This window comes from Odocoileus virginianus, chromosome 14 (assembly GCF_023699985.2).
Source record: "Odocoileus virginianus isolate 20LAN1187 ecotype Illinois chromosome 14, Ovbor_1.2, whole genome shotgun sequence".
Classification (NCBI taxonomy): domain Eukaryota; kingdom Metazoa; phylum Chordata; class Mammalia; order Artiodactyla; family Cervidae; genus Odocoileus; species Odocoileus virginianus.
In genome coordinates this window covers 29,469,862-29,488,408 of record NC_069687.1, presented here as the reverse complement: position 1 = coordinate 29,488,408, position 18,547 = coordinate 29,469,862, and the positions used below count along the sequence as shown (strand labels likewise).

At 42.2% G+C, this 18,547-nt stretch overlaps 1 protein-coding gene across 1 annotated transcript in view; it reads left to right on the top strand.

Moving 5' to 3' along the window:
* The window catches only part of ADAMTS12 (ADAM metallopeptidase with thrombospondin type 1 motif 12), a 378,176-nt gene that overhangs the window by 259,759 nt on the left and 99,870 nt on the right, over positions 1 to 18,547 (top strand). Inside the window, exons 14-16 of the mRNA XM_070476558.1 lie at positions 1,583 to 1,703; positions 12,205 to 12,449; positions 14,109 to 14,247. Coding sequence (XP_070332659.1) covers positions 1,583 to 1,703; positions 12,205 to 12,449; positions 14,109 to 14,247 — 505 coding nt within the window. The remainder of the gene's footprint in view (positions 1 to 1,582; positions 1,704 to 12,204; positions 12,450 to 14,108; positions 14,248 to 18,547) is intronic.

Below are 18,547 nucleotides of genomic sequence, written 5' to 3'. Positions count from 1 at the left end.
AGTCCTGGCTCAAGGGAGACACAACCCGTTTCTCCTGTGGAGCTCCGGAAGGTCAGGATGGCTGGGATACGATGAGTGTGACGTGTGGCAGGGGCTGGGATCATAGGAGGCTCCCAAGAGTCTGAGGTGGGTCTGCACGTCTGAGATCTCATCCTGTGTGGGACTGGAGTGGTCTCAGCATGAAACCAGGAAAGTAAAGGGAGTGAACGACCGACTATAGGTGACAATGACTATAGCCATTGCATCATCCCTGGGAATCTCATTAGAGAGGAGAGGGCGTGAGGTTTGCACATCTGAAAGAGGTTTGCTGCTCCAATGACTCTTGATTCTAAGATGTTTTTCACGGTTTTGTTTTTGAAACTGTTTTTAATTCTGCTTCTCACTCAGGGGAAACTGCAGACCCATTCAATGTATACCTTATTTCTCTCTGAGCAGTATTTCCTTTATCATCAGTGAATGCTTTGAGTATTGCTCTGGTCGCCACCAGGAAAAGGAAATGTTTCTTTATATACTCCATTTCTATTCTTTATTCTTTTTTTTCCATTTATTTTTATTAGTTGGAGGCTAATTACTTTACAATATTGTCGTGGTTTCTGCCAACATTGACATGAATCAGCCATGGATTTACATGTATTCCCCATCCCAAGCCCACCTCCCACCTCCCTCTCTACCCCATCCCTCTGGGTCTTCCCAGTGCACCAGGCCCAAGCACTTGTCTCATGCATCCATCCTGGGCTGGTGATCTGTTTCACCCTCGATAACATACATGTTTCGATGCTGATCTCTCAAAACATCCCACCCTCACCTTCTCCCACAGAGTCCAAAAGTCTGTTCTGCACATCTGTGTCTCTTTTTCTGTTTTGCATATAGGGTTATTGTTACCATCTTTCTAGATTCCATATATGTGTTAGTATGCTGTAATGTTCTTTATCTTTCTGGCTTACTTCATTCTGTATAATGGGCTCCAGTTTCACCCATCTCATTAGAACTGATTCAAATGAATTATTTTTAATGGCTGAGTAATATTCCATGGTGTATATGTACCACAGCTTCCTCATCCATTCGTCTGCTGATGGGCATCTAGGTTGCTTCCATGTCCTGGCTATTATAAACAGTGCTGCGATGAACAGCCCTGCCATGTACTGGAGAAGGAAATGGCAACCCACTCCAGTATTCCTGCCTAGAGAATCCCATGGACAGAGGAGCCTGGTAGGTTACAATCCTTGGGCTTGCAGGAGTCGGACATGACTCAGAGCTACTAAACCACCACCACCACCTGCCGTGTACAAGTCAGTGTTCAGTATTTCTGTGTTCTAATCCACAGGAGTTAGTGTTTTAGGGCCCTTTCCAGTTGTTTCTTGGACACCAAGAATTTATCTTGGCCACCAACTCCATAGTCAATACCTGATATAGGAACAATGACTAATGTGTACATTTTTGCATGTAACACAAGTGTAAAACACATGTACCGGCCTTCAGCCCTGATCTCGTCCAGAGTAAAGGGGGAAGAAGAGCCAGAGGTTCAGGGCAGGTGTGGCATCTCCTGCCCGTGTCCCTCATCCTTAACCTCTCTTCCCTGCAGATGGTCGGCTGCGATTATGAGATTGACTCCAACGCCACGGAAGACCGCTGTGGTGTGTGCCTTGGGGATGGCTCAGCCTGCCAGACTGTGAAGAAGATGTTTAAGCAGAAAGAAGGATCTGGTAATAAACAAATAATTGCAGTGGCAGGGGACTGAGGATGAAGGTCAAGATGGAGTGCTATTTTTTTTTAGCAGATTGTAACTTTTTACGCAGATTGTTAACTTTCACAGAATTCAAAATAGATAGAGCTTTGGCTACAAAGACTCCTTGGCAGTTGTAGAAAAGGGATTGATTGCTAAGCGACTACAGGAAGCATTACATGGCACCAGGGATCCAAGAGGGCTGAGTGGCTGCCCACAGGACCAGGTTTAGTAGTGTGATCCCTGGGAGAGGCTCCAGGGCTGATGGCCAGTGGACCAAGACCTGAGGGAGAGAAGGGATGAGAAGCTGGTGGAGGAGGATGCAGACATGGGACAGGTTCCATAACTGAGGGCAGAGAAGCCAGCAGTGGGTTTAAAGGCAGAAGAATCAGGATGTAGCTTTACGACCAGAGGAGAAGCAAGGCAGGGTTACTTCAATTTGCTCTTATTCCCAACCTCTCCCCATAAGAGGGTCCCTCCCAGTGGTGCCTTAAGTATCTCCAGGTGGCTTCTCCCAGCTAACATGTGCTGCTCACCCACACCCCACCCTTCCTTCCCCATGATTATCTTTTTGAGATTTCTTCCTTTAACAGCTTCAGGCTGCTAATAATCTTTGGGGTTGGAGAGCTCATCACCCTGGCTCCTCCCCAGAAATAACCAGACAGGAAAGGGAGTATCATTAAGCCAGTTACATTATATGGGAGCCAGTATAGAAGTTGTACTTCAGAATTTTCCCAGCGTAGGAGTGATGGAGTTGAGACAGTACATAACAGCTCTCATCAATCATTGCTTGAGGCTACTCTGGGGAGGTCAGGGGTCCAGTGGTTGATGCTCTGGATTCCAAGGAAAGCAGGTGCTGGGAGTAGGGAGGTCAGTATGCTCCACCCAGGTAGAGAGGGGACAGTACCCCTGTGCTGGGGCTGGGGTGATGCCCAGGGCAGAAGTCGGATCCTGGGGCACCTCCCTTCTAGACACACTTACCACCCAGGATGAAGTGACTAAGTATGCCCAAGAGATTATTCATTAAGTGACCTGTTGTTCCCTAGTGCACATAAGAGTGGATAACCCAGATTTAACTTCCATCCTCGTTTTTTGATCTTTGACTATTGAATCAGTAAGGTAAAATTGTAAAGTGAAATGCTTGTCCTGCCCTTTTAAATTATGGTTGCAGGATTATATTTCATGTCTACTATTTGATAGCTTTGTTATGCATGAAACAGCTTTTGCATTTTAGTAAGGATGTGAATGACAACCCATCTATCTTAAGTGTATGGTCAAGTGTCCTGTGATAGCTAATATTTATTCAGTCTTTACAAAGGTGTTATGTAAATAATTTTCATTATTTAGATGTGACCTTATTTACTTGGATTAGTAGAAGTCAGACTTAAAATTGCATTCCTTTATTTATCCTGTTTTATTTCTTTTTTGTGGCCTCAGTCAAGATATGCTCTTAACATTACGGTGTGCGTGCTTAGACTCCCATTTGTGTCCAACTCTTTATGACCCTTTGGGCTGTAGCCCACAGGCTCTTCTGTCCATGGGATTTTCCAGGCAAGAATCCTGGAATGGGTTGTCATTTCCTTCTCCATAACAGAGCTTCCCTGATAGCTCAGTTGGTAAAGAATCTGCCTGCAATGCAGGAGACCCCGGTTCAATTCCTGAGTCGGGAACATCTGCTGGAGAAAGGAGAGGCTACCCACTCCAGTATTCCTGGGCTTCCCTGGTGGCTCAGCTGGTAAAGAATCCACTTGCAATGTGGGAGACCTGGGTTCAATCCCTGAGTTGGGAAGATGCCCTGGAGAAGGGAAAGGCTACCCACTCCAGTACGCTGGCCTGGAGAATTCAATGGACTGTATAGTCCATGGGGTCGCAAAGAGTCGGATAAGACTGAGTGATTTTCGCTTTCACTTTCTTCGTAACATTCTGGTAATTCCTTTGAAAAGCAGAGTTTTCATTCTCAAATCTCTACAGCTTAACCTTTTAGGCCCTTCGGAAGTCAGGCTTTAGTTCTGGGATCTCATCTCTGCCCTAGTGTCCTAGGGGTGAGGAAAATGGACCAGAAACATCTTGAGTTTTCCTCCCGCTACCACACCTACCTCAGAAACTGCAGTCCATCTGGCTGTATGCCCACCACTGAGCATTTTTATCCCCATTGCCTTTCTGCTTTCTGACGACTGTTGGCATCCACAGAGTGTGTCAACTTTATGCTGTTTTTGCCCTGACAGCTTTCTCAAAGCCCTCTGGCGTGGCCACCCACAGCACAGTAGAGGAACCCAGTAAGCACTCATTCTAGACTCTGCAGCACCCAGTTAGCGATCTGTGTTCCACATACCCACTGGACACTGGCCAGAACCCACTTTTGCTACATGCCCGATAAAGCTAGAAACATTGTAAGGAAGCTGGCTGCCACCACCACCACTCCCAGTCTGAGTGAGGCCGAACAGTGATGGAAAATTTTCTGAAAGGGAATCAGATTGTATTGGAGAGGAAGATGATTTATGCAAAGTTCAAAATCAAAAGAGAAAGTTCGTCTCCTGGAAGACACCCAATGTATTAGCCCAATGTATTAGTTGTTTTCTGTACTTGTTTACATGCTATCTTGTGTTGCTGCCCTTTTTGCACCTTATATTGTATCCTTTTTTTCTAACACAATGCAATCTGAAGGCTGAATTGTCTTTCAGGCTTTTTCTCTACCCAGCCCCAAATCAGCAAACACAAAGGATATATATGAATATATATATATATATATATATATATATATATATAGCTGGTATTCAATTTACTCATGTAATTTCAGTGAAAAAAGTCTTTCATAGGGTGGATTCTATATTCCTTTGACAATATAAGGAGGCAAATCTTTATTCTCTCGTTATGTTGACATAATATCTGAGTAGGTATTTTTCTCCTAGATGTCTAGCCTGTGGTTTTGCTGGAGTGTTGTAACTCTTTTATAGCATGAATATTGTTACAATACTGCATACCCAGTATTAAAATATTGGGTTTTAGTCACTTTCTGCTTCTAGCCCAAAGATTGTTATTCACTCATTCAGTCATGTCTGACTGTTCATGACCCCATGGACTGCAGCATGCCAAGCTTCCCTGTCCTTCACCATCTCCTGTAGTTTACTCAAACTCATGTCCATTGAATCAATGATACCATCCACCCATCTCACCCTCTGTCATCCCCTTCTCTTCCTGCCTTCAAGTTTTCCCAGAATCAGGGTCTTTTTTCAGTGAGTTGGCTCACTGATGAGCCAGCCCAAAGACGGAAATCTCTGAATCCTTCCTTTTTTTGTGCATGTCCTAAAGTATTCTTTTCTCTTTGTCTCTCCACCCAGAGCTGCTGTTGTTGACAGCAAGCTGGTCACGAGGGTCCCATTTGCCTTCAAGAGTCTGTGGCTTGTGACGGTCCCTTCTGGAGAATTATTCCCAGAACAAGTGTGTGTTCATAGCTGCAACACAGGGCTCTGAATGATTGAAGATGGCTTTGTTATTCCAGGACTTGTTCATGAGATCCCCAGAGCTTTGTCATCACTGTTCTTAACCATGACCTTGAAAGAAAATCCAGTATGTTTCTTCTAAGGGAAGTAAGAAGCCATCAGGCAACCCTGAAAAGCAATGAACTTGGGCAACAGGTGCAGACTAGCTGTTGTGGCAAAATTATCTCCATGACTAGGAAATAACGCAAATATGTGCTCAGTCACTCACAAGGATTCAAAAATCCTTCAAAGCTTGCATGGCCACACTGATCCGTGGCTTCTGCCTGAGTTCTTCTCTTTTTTTCCTGCTTTACTTTGGCTGTCAGCTTTTATTCCAGTAGAAGTATAGGTGAAAAATCTGCATTAGAGATGTCCGTGGCAGTCATACCCAATACCTCCTCTCCCTGGCTGCTGCTGCTCTTGATGATGGAGGCGTGAAATACTCATCAAGCCTTTTTCTTTATTTTTTGTGAGTGCTTCTAAGAAACAGAGAGGATGATGTGGAGTTGAAGTATGCTCAGAGGCAAAAAGACTGGGTTACTGGTCTAGATTGCCATTGACCTTGGGGAAGCCACCTCTCTGGGCCATTTCTGAGGCCCTGTCCAACCCTCCATGGTATATTTTGTCTTCCCCCATTCCCAGCACCAAGGCTGATCATTTGTTGATATCTAAGTGCTGAAGTTGGGCAGAGTTTTTCGGAGAAGGTGTCTTTACACATGGCTGCCCTGGAATGTCCCAACAGCTAAGTTTCCATCTTTCTCTGGGAAGAGGAACTCTGCTTAGTAGATCTGACGCTGCATACTAGATGGTGACATCTAGTCCTTTAAGTAGGACCATGCTTGGGGAACGAAAGGGCTATCCTCTTGTAGACCCTGCATAATAACTTCTATTTCCTCTCATGGAGAAAGAGAAAAAAAAATGGCATCTAGGTGTAGCACCTGGTTACTGTGATGGAAACTGTCTTCAGTTTGAAAAACTTAGGCCCAGAGTACACAGTACGGTGTATAGGAGCTCCCTGGTGCATTTGTTCATTCACTCACTTGCTCTATTACTTGAGAAACTTTAATTGAGCACCTATTGAGTGCACGGCATTGGGGACAGAATAATGAATAGGATGGTGACTCTTCCTACTGCTTCTTTCCTCACACTATCGGGGTGATGAAACCACCAGGAATCCACTGTGACATTTTGCTCTTAGGGAGGATTTAAATTAGGAGCCTGTTTCAAAAGGAAGTTGGGAGAATATTAAGCCCTCTTCTTCCAAGGGCACCCTGGGCTTGCCACCCAGGGCCTTGGCCTTCCTCCCAAACTCCCGCAGCCCATTCTCTTTGGTCTAGGACACTGACCGCTTGTTGTCCAGTTCCTCAGCATGATTTATTTCCTGCTGCCTAATCTTGATTCTGTAATACTCACCTACCTTGATCTTTAATATTAGCTAGCTCTTTCCTGGCATTTTTTAATTTCTTGCACTTAATCCAATTGACTTCCTAAAACCACCCCTCTGGATTCCTATGGCCTTTATTGGCTTCTCTTGGCCCCACCAATGCCAGGTCCTCTGACCACTAACCCAAATCCTGGGCTTATTCACATGGACCTGCTTTGTTCTGATGCTGGCAACAAGGGACCACATTCTCTGAGCACCCTGGAACTCTCCTACGACTAATTGTGTCAGGACTACGACTAATAACTCAGGACCCAAACCACCAGCCTTGATTCCTACCTCCTTTATTTAGTCCTAACCAGAATATACTCAACTTTTGTTTAAAATCTTTTTATGGAACTAGAACAGTTACCATATAAAGTTCACCTTTAATTTTGTTTTAAATAATATATTTGCATATCTATTGAGTAGATTTGATGCACATAGTCTTTTGGCACAATACTTAATTCAATTTCCACTGTCTAATATACCTTACTTACAGTTTTTCATTTCTACAATTCAGCATGCTGAAAAAATAGTCTAGAGTCTAGAGAGCAGAAGAAACACACAGAATGTCCCTCTTCTTAAACTCTTGCTACTAGCATCCATATCTTCAGAAGAAGAGATTCCTGGAATGGAGGAAAACCAGCAGCTGCCTGCAATTGTGTACCTGACCCCCTGGATCCCATCCTGAATTGATTTTGTGTGTTTATATGCTTGGTTCTTCTGACTGCAGTTCCCTAGGTTCTGCCACTGATCTTTATGGTCAAAAGATTAAATTCACATAGAGTTCAGAATTGACAAAACTTATAACTTAAATTCCCATCTTAATTACAAAATGAAGCACATTCTGGACTTTGCTTGGGGCCTCTAGGCTCTGTGACAAAATAATGTGATCATGAATATGCACGGAGCCCATGAAGAGCACTCACAGCGCAGGTCGGGGCTGTGGCCTCAGTGTTGAGTGCAGGGTCTGTACAAGTCTGGGCAGTAGGACTGGAGATGCTTTTAAGAAGAAATGATATGGCTTCATGACTCAAAGCTGCTCCAAGTCTGTCTCACAATATTCAATTTATTTCCTATTTTTTTAAGAGAGAATCGGGACCATTCTCGGGCTTCCAGGGTGACGCTAGTGGTAAAGAACCTGCCTGCCAATGCCGGAGACATAAGAACACTGGTTTGATCCCTGGGTCAGGAAGAGCCTCTGGAAGAGGGCATGGCACAGTATTCTTGCCTGGAGAATCCCATGGACAGAGGAGCCCAGCAGGCTACAGTCCATAGGGTTGCAAAGAGTCAGATACGACTGAAGTGTCTTAGCACAGCACATATGGGGCCGTTATATGATTTTAGGAAGGTGAAATGACATGAGGAGGTCAGTGTCATAGAAAGACTAGTTTGCCAATGGCATACAAAATTGCCTGGAGTAGGAGAGCCCAGTGCTGGGATTCAACCCAGGTCCAGGAGATGAGGGCCTGGACTAAAGAAGTTCATGTGAAGGGGATGACAATCACATAAGAAAACATCCCGGAGACAGAACTGGAGGCAGAAGTTAGGAGATGATGATGAGAGAGAACATGGCTTTCTTGAAAACATATTTACCAAAATACCACCGTTACTTGGAAACTGTCCTAAGTCACACTTTCCAGAAGCCGAGTTGGAAGGAGTAGGGAGAATGGACAGTTTACACAGAAGCTCTCCCATCAGAAGAGCTGAAAGACCTCCTGGGCTCAGGATAGTGGGCCTTTACCCTGGAAGTGTTCAGAGTCAGGAAGCCTCTGTCTGTTCCCTCTGCTGTTTCCACTGGTTTCCATTGGGTTGGCCAAGAAATTCATTCAGATTTTTCTGTAAGATCTTATGGAAAAACCTGGATGAACTTTTTAACCAACCAACAAGAGGATCATAGTTGCTTATGGTGTGTTCCATGACTCCAGGCCCCTTCCTACCCTCTTTTGAAATAATTGAGGCTGAAGTTCCAAATCCAGAGCAGTTTAATTCTCAAAGATCTAGCTGATGAATACAACTATACGTAGCTCTTCCTCACTGTGGTTTGTGAGCAGGTCAAATGCAGATTTGAATCTGAACAAGATACCAGCGTGTCACTGCCGTCAAGCCAGGCTTCAGAAGAGTGATCTGTCTTTTCCAGCTGAAAAATATCTTTCCTCACAGAAACCATGACATCTTGGCCTGCAGTGAGGATTGTCTTGCTTGCCACAAACTGACAGAACAAATTAAAAAAAAAAGAAAAAGAAAAAGGCAAGCTGGTAGTTGCAGATAATTGCATGGGTTAACAGTATGACCCCTTCATAAACACACTTTTATTTGAAGTGACAGACTGGAAACAAAATAAGCCAATGAGCAAATCCCTTTTATAGAATAGTTGGATAAGACACATATTAGCACCAATAATCCATTGTTGCTCCTATGATATGTCTTCAGAAGTGAGGCCAGTCTTCTGCCCCATCCTCAAAGGTCCTGAATATTCTTTTAGCTTAAAATGTTTAGACTCAGGGATGGTTTTTACAGGTGGTCTCCATGAACAAAGAAGAGACTCCTTCTTTGAGGTCAAGATTATGTCTTTCCACTTTCTCCAATACTGGTGTAAAAGGATAGTGTTTACTGACTAAAATGAAAGAAAAGTGATGTGCTGAATGAATATATTAATCATTCTTACTACTTGAAGTAAGTACTACTTACCAACCCTGAAAATTTTCCCTTGACATAGAATAAATGTCTCAATAACCCTTCACCTCTACAATTTTTTTTATATGATTCTCATTTCTGTGAAGAAGACCCATGAATATGAGATATTCAAGGGGATTTTTTTCAGGTCTGTTCTACCAATCACATTTTTTCATTAAAAACACTATTTTAGGTGTTTAACAAATCCTGGTTATAGATATGTGTGTATATATGTATACACACATATGTATGATGAGGCATAGATTGCCTCCTCTCTTGGAAAACATTTCTTCATTTTGTAGATAGACAGATGGTAATTCCCTTCCACCTAAATGTCCATTAACAGTATGTTGGTTAAAAAATGGGTTTATGTCCTTTTGGCAGTTGTTGAAATGCTCAAAAATGTGGAAAGATGTGTAAGTTACATTAAATTTAAAAAGCAATAGTTAAAATGTTCATATAGTATGATATATCACTTGTTTAAAAAAGCATGTGTATGCGTGTTTATAAGTACAAAGAAAGGTTTCGAAAGAGAATCCAAGAGACTATTAAGTGTAATTATCTTTGGGATTTAAGACCCTGGGTGGAGGGAAATGGAAACTTTTACTTTTCATTTTATACTCCTCTCTATTGTGAGCTATTTTGTCATGTGTAAGAGTCTGTGGATATGTTATGGTTCTTTTTAACTCCAAATATCAGAATTTTATTTTTTCGGTTTCTCTTTGGTGTTCTTTTGCAAAAATATAAATATGTATTACTTTTGCTCATGGCTAAATCTGCCTCAGTTTACATCTTCTGTCTACAAACTGTTCAGAAGCAGAGATTGTATTCAATGAGCTCTTTTATTTTAAAATTGATGTACTTCCCCTGTTAATATGGCAGAATCTACACACAATAAATGTTTCTAATTTTAATATTCTTAAGTGGGAAAAAAAAGCAAACTCTTGGGGGTTGTTTTCTCATCTATTTCTCATAGCTTTTTTATTTTCTTTGGTTTCTTTTTTGTATTAAGACAAGGGATATGGTGGTTATCATACTATTTAATGGGCTTTCCAGATGGCTCAGTGGTAAAGAATCCACCTGCTAATGCAGGAGACATGGGTTCAATCCCTGGGTCTGGAAGATCCCCTGGAGAAGGAAATGGCAACCCGCTCCAGTATTCTTGCCTGAGAAATCCCATGGAAAGATGAGCCTGGCAGGCTACGGTCCATAGGGTCTCAAAAGAGTCGGACACAACTGAGTGACTAAACACCAACAGCATACTATTTAACTCCTGCTGACTTTTCTGCATGAGCTCTGCTACGGGAAGCTCTGTGATGGCTGTAGGAAGCAGTGTTCCGAAGTCTTTTTAAACAATTGCATCACCTTCAGTTACATGTGATAAATATTTTGCCCTGCTAGTTGTAAATTAGTAGTTATAATCAACTGTCTCAGGTGAGTTTGTAAGGGCCTAGTGGAATTTAATCAAGAACTTCATGCCCTACACTTTGGTTCCTTTAGATGGCAGCTGCCAGTTTGAAAAACAGAGCTAAAGTTGTGGTCTGTACCCAGCTTCTGAGTAAATCATTCCTGCTGGCCTGTTTTGGGTTTTAACACCCAGGATTCTATGCTATGTTAATGTGTGAGGGAAAGAAAGCAGTCAGGGCACTTTTAGGTGACAGAGATGAGGGCTTGCTTGTTAGTCAGAATAAACCTAGGATAAATCCAGTGGGAAATGACCAGAATGATCAAGATCTTAAAATCAAGTTTTGTATGGAAAAAGTAAAGGAACAAAGAAAATTTAGCCTAGAAATGGGCAAAATAACTGATTATCAGCACTAGGAAGGATGTCAGACATCATCTCATTCAAGCTCCTTCCTTTTACAGATGATACTCAAAGCAGTTGGATAAGTTGATGGACAGCATGGAGCTTATTTGTGGTGATGCAGAAACTAGAATTGATTTCTGACTCCCATGCCCAGTACTCCTTTCCCAATGCCTTCCCCAGAGTCTTTCCTTCCTATCACAGCTATGAGGTGATGAACATATGCTTCTTATGTTCTTAAGAAGCATAAGTAGGATGAATGCATAAATGGCTTAGCTTAGAGTCTGGCAAAGAGAGGAAACCCTTCATGTTTTAATTCCATTTCTCGCCTGTAGGTCTCTTACCATAATAACCAATAAATGAGGATAAGACTGTAGCTAAAATTGATCATGGTCTTTAAGTGGATGTTCTGTCTTTTGAGAATGTTGTATTAGAACACATGAGGATAAACCATAAGTTTATATTTCATCAAAACATAAGAAAGTATGAAAAAAAATTTTTAATGAATATAATTGTCCAGCAATATAAAAAGCTGTGCTCAGAGCTGAGTTTCTCATCATAAATTGGATTAAAATGTGCCAGGTGGCAGTCAATGCAAGATTCCCTACAGAATTCTCTTAATAAATTTAAGCTATGATTAAATTATTTCCTCATCTGTTTTTAATTTTCAGGCAATGAGGATGAGGCAAAAGATGTAGCCACCGCAAGTGTTCAGGAAGATTAATCTGATAGCAGCAACAAATGGGGAAGCAAAATGCAAATGGGAAGCTGACTACGGGTTGTAACATCTTGAACTATCAACAGGAAATCACAGAAAAATAAATTCTGGGTCAACCACAAAAGCTTCAGAATCTGATCTGCATTCATTTCACCTCTCCTCTCATAAAACTGATTAAGTACTGAGTCACAGAGCTCCTGAGATTTCTACTCATGGGCAAGCTCCTTAAAGTTCCCCATGATTAGTGCATCTGCCAGTCTCAGTAACCACCCAGCAGGAAGACAAGGGCACTAAATGGTGGAGATGCTGGAAAGAGCATGGATAATGGGTTGGAAACAGACTGTGTTCAGCTAAGCTTGCATGCCTTTCTTTTCTCCTTAGGTTATGTTGACATCGGACTGATTCCAAAAGGAGCCAGGGACATACGGGTAATGGAGGTTGAAGGCGCTGGAAACTTTCTGGCCATCAGGAGTGAAGACCCTGAAAAATATTACCTCAATGGAGGATTTATTATCCAGTGGAATGGGAACTACAAGCTGGCAGGGACCATCTTTCAATACGACAGAAAAGGAGACCTGGAGAAACTGATGGCCACGGGTCCCACCAATGAGTCAGTGTGGATCCAGGTAACGCAGAAGTGAAGGAAACTGCTGACATTTACACTAATTAGGATCTTTCTAATTTTCTTTTCCGAAGTATTTGCTAGAGGATATGGCTCTGGTGGTAAAGAACCTGCCTGCCAATGCAGGAGACATAAGAGATGCATGTTCGACCCCTGGGTTGGGAAGATCCCCTGGAAGAGGGCATGGCAACCCACTCTAGGATTTTGCCTGGAGAACCACCACAGAGACAGGGGCCTGGCAAGCTATAGTCCATAGGGTCCCAAAGAGTCAGACATGACTGAAGAGACTTAACAGACCTTGATTAAGAATACTTAAACCTCCTTTTAGCAAGGAACAAGGTGGGAAGTGCTGCTAACCCTTTATTATCTAAAATTGCTGAAATTCTCATGATGGAATGTCAGGGGCCCTAAGATTGTCCATGGAGTTCAGTTTCCAGTATGGTCAATGCAGGCTATTTATTTCAGGATGAGTTTTTCCTTGGATATGAAAATGACAGCACCAGTCTATGTCAGCCTGTTATGAGTTTTCAAACAGCTTTCCAGCAGTGGTGATGAACTGACATGGTTCTTTCACGTGTTCTCATGTGGTTGTCCTCAGACAAAAGATTTGACTTTCTAAAACCCTTGGAGGAGAAATATATTTAAATATAGGATGTGCTCATCAAAGGCAGAAGTGATTTGTCTACCATACTGGCAAAGAACTATAGAAAAGGAGTGGGATACCAGCAGAGGCAAGGCAGGTTGGGGATTACGAATGGCCCAAGAGACAGTGACATCTAACTATATTCAGAATTTAGAGGAAAGTCATTTCAGAACCAGAGATCAGAGCATTCACAGAAGCTGGAAGTCAAGGCTTGACAGCCATGATCCATAAATGTCAAGAGACCTTACATTTTAGAGGCCCACCAGGGAAAAGTTTTATATATGAGGACCTGCAATTCCATGGAGCAACCAATCCACCACCTCTAATGTAAGATGAATCTGCTTCAAACACCTGATAAATAGATCGCCTGCAGGAGAGGGAAAGGAGGAGAAGGTCCCAAATTCTGATTACAATTTTATGCTTTGGCTAAAACCCATGACCATTTTAACCTCAGAATTATATATTGTAAAGAAATCAGCCTAAGAGCTAGAAGAGGGCATCATAAAGCAATAACAACAACCAAATTAGTGTTTACTGAGTGCTAACTATATGCCAGGCACAGATCCAACCATATTTAATCACATAACGATGATTTATTTAGCCCTCATCAGCAATCCATAGTCATGCTGTGATTATCCTTACCTTGTTGATAAGGAAAGTAAGGCACAAAGAGATCAAGGAAATTACCCATAACCACAAAGTTAGTAGGTATGTAAGAGCACAAAGTGACCTACCAGCTATTGTTGGAAAGAGTACTCAGGTCAATCCCTCAGGATAATTCCCATATGATTAGATTTCCCATGGGAATTCAGTCAAGAAATAATAGATTGGGGCAGATTAGATGTAGATGTACGTAGACTCACAGGTGGAAGTAGATGTATTTATTTAATGGCGTTTGTTCCAGTGCATGCCTTCATGACTACTTTAAGGTGGTGGACATTGGGCAGGATTTTTATGTGACTGTGATTTAAAGCGTGAGGTCACATCGGAGTTTAGGATGACCCCTCTCTTGCTCTTTAGCTTCTGTTCCAGGTGACTAACCCTGGTATCAAGTATGAGTACACAATCCGGAAGGATGGCCTTGACAATGACGTGGAGAAGCTGGTGTACTTCTGGCAGTATGGCCGCTGGACAGAGTGCAGTGTAACATGTGGAACAGGTGAGAACAGATGCTCTCTCTATGAACCACGTCAGCTTCAGAATAAGCCATGGAGACAGGTCAAGCTGGCAGTTTGCACTCATGCCCCTGGATCTGCAGGGCTCTACAAAGAGTGCCCAGGGGCTTCTATGGGTAGTAAATGTGTCAGGCATGGTATAAACAAAGAGGCAGTTTGTTTGTTTTTTTTTTAATCAGCTTTTTATACTATCCTCATGAAACGTTTTATTTACATTAAGAGTTACAAGTGTTTTATTTTCTATATTTATTTATTTGGCTTTGCCTGGTCTTTGTTTCGGCATGTGGGATCTTTAGTTGTAGTATGCTAACTCTTAGTTGCAGCATGTGGGATCTAGTTCCCTGACCAAGGGTGGAATCTGGGCTCCCTGCATTGGAAGCTTGGAGTCTTAGCCACTGGACTGCCAAGGAAGTCCCTACATGTCTTTTTACTTATTTATTTATTTTTAATTGGAGGATAATTGCTTTACAGTATTCTGTTGGTCTCTGCCATCCATCAACATGAATCAGCCATAGGTACACCCACGTCCCCTCCCTCTTGAATCTCCCTCCCACTTCCCACCCCATCCCAACCCTCAAGGGCCTCATGGAGCTCAAATCCAGTGCTTTGTGATAACTTGTGTGTCTTTTTAAAAAGCAAAACATAAAGATTTATAACTGCTCTGGTTGATGGATCATAGAAGTCAAACCACCTACAAGAGGCATCCTTTTAGTTACTGCCACATCCAGACCATAACCAGCTCTCCTGATTCTTAGCCCAATAGTCTTCTTCTGTCTCCAATTGATCAGTTTTTCATACCTACAGGAATAATAGTTTTCTCTCATAAAATCAAGCATTGAAGAGGTTCATTGCTGTTAAGTATGTCAGGATAGGACAAGTTCTGCTGCAGTAACAAATCAAAATCTTAGGAACACAGTGAAGGTTTATTTTTATCCCATTCTGCATCTGATGTAGACCAGATGACCCTGCTCTGTCTTGTAGCTGAGACATCTGAAATTGCCCCGCTGGGAGGGGAGGAATTGAAGAGGCAGACTGGCCCTTCATAATGGACTTGGCCTGGAGTGATGCAGACTACCTCAGCTTAGGTTTTGTTGGTTGGCCTCAGCCGTGTAGGCACAGTCCAGCTGCAGACTGACGCAAGAAGCTGGACAGGAGCGCATGGACATTTGTAGAACATGGGCTCTCGAGGTCTCTGAAGGCAGGAGTTGGGGCCTGTTCTGGTACTTGGGGCTCTTCACTCATTTGGGGGCTTTAATAGTAGACTCTAACTCTCTTTTCTTCTTTTGGATCCTATCCAACTCTATTCTGGAATTTTCTGCCTCTATTGTTACTACTGCCTATATGAGGGCAACTAGAGCTAGTGGTAAAGAACCCGCCTGCCAAAGCAGGAAACATAAGAGAAATGGCTTCGATCCCTGGGTCAGAAAAATCCCCTGGAGGAGGGCAAAGCAACCCACTCCAGTATTTTTGCCTGGAGAATCCCATGGACAGACTGGTGGGCTACAGTCTATTGGGTAGCAAAGAGTCAGACACAACTGCAATGACTTAGCATGCGTGTATGCATTGTTACTACTGCCTATAAAACAAGGACAACTATATGCTGAAATGCCAGAATCAGCAATACAGCAAAGAGAATCAATGTGATGGAGTGAAGGAGCCAGGAGAACACAGCCTCCATCTCCCTGGCTTCCTCTCATGTATTTTGTTCCACTTGTCTGCTTGCTCCTTCTACCCCCTGCCCCCCGGGAGGTAATCATGGAAAGACATCCAGTGACAGTGAGACAATTTTTGTATTACTGATTTCTTTCTTTCCCTCCTTCAATATAGAAAAGCGAGAGCTAACCTTTAGAACGGAGAAGGAAATGGCAACTTACTCCAGTATTCTTACCTGGAGAATCCCATGGACAGAGGAGCCTGGTGGGCCACAGTCCATGTTGCAAAGAGTCAGACACGAGTGAGCACATGGCACACAACGTTTAGAGATAACAGGTCATTATGTTCATTCCAAAATGCGTGGCGTTTTGAAAACCCCAAACCTCTGGAAATCTGTCCAGGTCAAATGTGCACTGACAGCAGCCTCAGGGGCATCCGTAAGAGCCAGTCCTGCTGTTCCCACCAACGATCCTGCCCCCGCTGCCCAGGAGGGCTGGACACGCTGAGAAGCAAAAGCTACTTAAGCAGAAAATAAGAAAATATTTCCCTGAGGAGCAGTTGTGAGGAACATGAAGTCATCGAGACTTCATTGTGGTTAACAAATACTTCTTCAATTTTGCATCCCTTTTGTTCTCTTTTCTGTGCAAGGATTGTTGTTGTTTAGTTGCTAAATTGTGTCCCACTCTTTAGCCTGCTAGGCTTCTCTATCCTGGGATTTTAAGCTTTAAGTTTGAATCATTTGTCCCAAGACACCACGGAGAGAAACTCAGCCAGTCCTGCCTTAGCAGAGCCTCCTTAGAGAAGAAGAGAACATCATCCACCCACTACTTCAATTTCAGCATGGGTTGAACCCTTTGCATGACTTGTGTGATATTTCAGAACAGGGGAAATACAATATAAATGGCTGATTGGTGTGAGAATCATAAAGATACATCTGCAGTTAGCAAGGAGATGCAACAGCCCTACCAAGTGTAAATTTGGCCTTTGACTTTGATACAGCCTGGTCCTTCAGCTGCACTTCGGCCAACTTGGGCAAATGTCACTCTGCTTATTAAACCTTAGCAGAGCAATCATAGTGGCCATGTACTCACCTGAATTTCAGCCTCTGCTATCTATTCAAATAGCCCTGTGCTGTCTTCATTCTGGCAGAGAAGAATGACAGCGAATATACCTTCGTACTCTCAGACATAGAGGATGAAATGCTAATATTTACACAGGACACTCCTGTTAAATATAAAGATGGAAGCATGCCTGAAACACTGAATCATTAGGTGGTGTATTTTTATGTGAAGTTAAAACTTTATATATTATAAAACTAAGTTAAATACGTTAATGAAAAAAATTTTTTTTAAAGTCAGCACCCTAATGCATATGCACTTTGGTATTTTGCTTTATTGCCCTTCAGTATTCTTGTTTCTCATCATAGATGTTTATGTGAAAGAAAGTGAAGTTGCTCAGTAGTGTCCAACTCTTTGCAACCCCATGAACTGTAGCCTGCCAGGCTCCTCCACCCACAGGATTTTCCAGGCAAGAGCACTGGAGTGGGTTGCCGTTTCTTTCTCTAGTAGATGTTTATAGTTGTGTGCATGTGGATGGATTTATGTACACAAACACACATGTTTTCATTTAACATCCTAACATAGGTACCTTTCCATGTATTATTCAGTCTCCAGAGCAATCATTTTTAGGGACACATTATATTTCACTGGTAAGACAAAGCAAAATTCCCTTAGCAAGTTCCTTATTGATCATTACCCTCTAATGAGCATCTTTGGGCCCATGTAAAGAATGATCTCATTAAATGTTAATTTGAAAATGTAATTTCCAGGTTCAAAAAGTAAGATATTTATACCAAATATTAAGAAATTTATTATCAAATTGATTCCCATAGTAAAAGGGTTACAAATGGATAGTAGCAATCATTTTATTTTACTTTATTCATTTTGTTATTGTTATTTTAGTTTTATACTTTTTCACTGGATAATATTTCAAATCTCCCAGCAAGAAAAGGAGAATGCAATAACAAACTCCTGTATATCAACCACTCAAGTTTATCAGATCTTATTATTATGTCATGTGTATTTCAATCTTCATTTTTAAAGAATAAAAAATTGCACCAATATACTTAAAGAGCACTCCCTAATTCCACTCTCTTTCCTTTCTCCCAGAGTTAACTAGGGTCAATGTTTTGTTTCCATGTGGGAGAAACACTAGAGGAATGGCAAAGAGAAAGACGATCTTGGCAGTCATCTGGGGAAGTAATGTTAGTGGCTTGAACTAAAAGTAAAGTGATACACACTGCTATGTTTAAAACAGATAACCAACAAGGCCCTGCTGTATAGCACATGGAACTCTGCTCAATGTTATGTGGCAACCTGGATGGCATTGGGGGTTTGGGGGAGAAAAGATAAATGTATATATATGGCTAGGTCCCTTCGTGGTTTACTTGAAACTGTCACAACATTTTTTGTTAATCAGCTGTACCTCAATAAAGAAGTTTAAAAGTAAGTAAATAAATAAAAGTAAGGTGTTACAGGTAGAAAAATAATACAACGTGGAGATATTTAGGAAGTGGACTAGCCTGGACTTAGTGGTTGATTCAGTTTGTCTGTCGGTAGGGAGTTTTTGAGC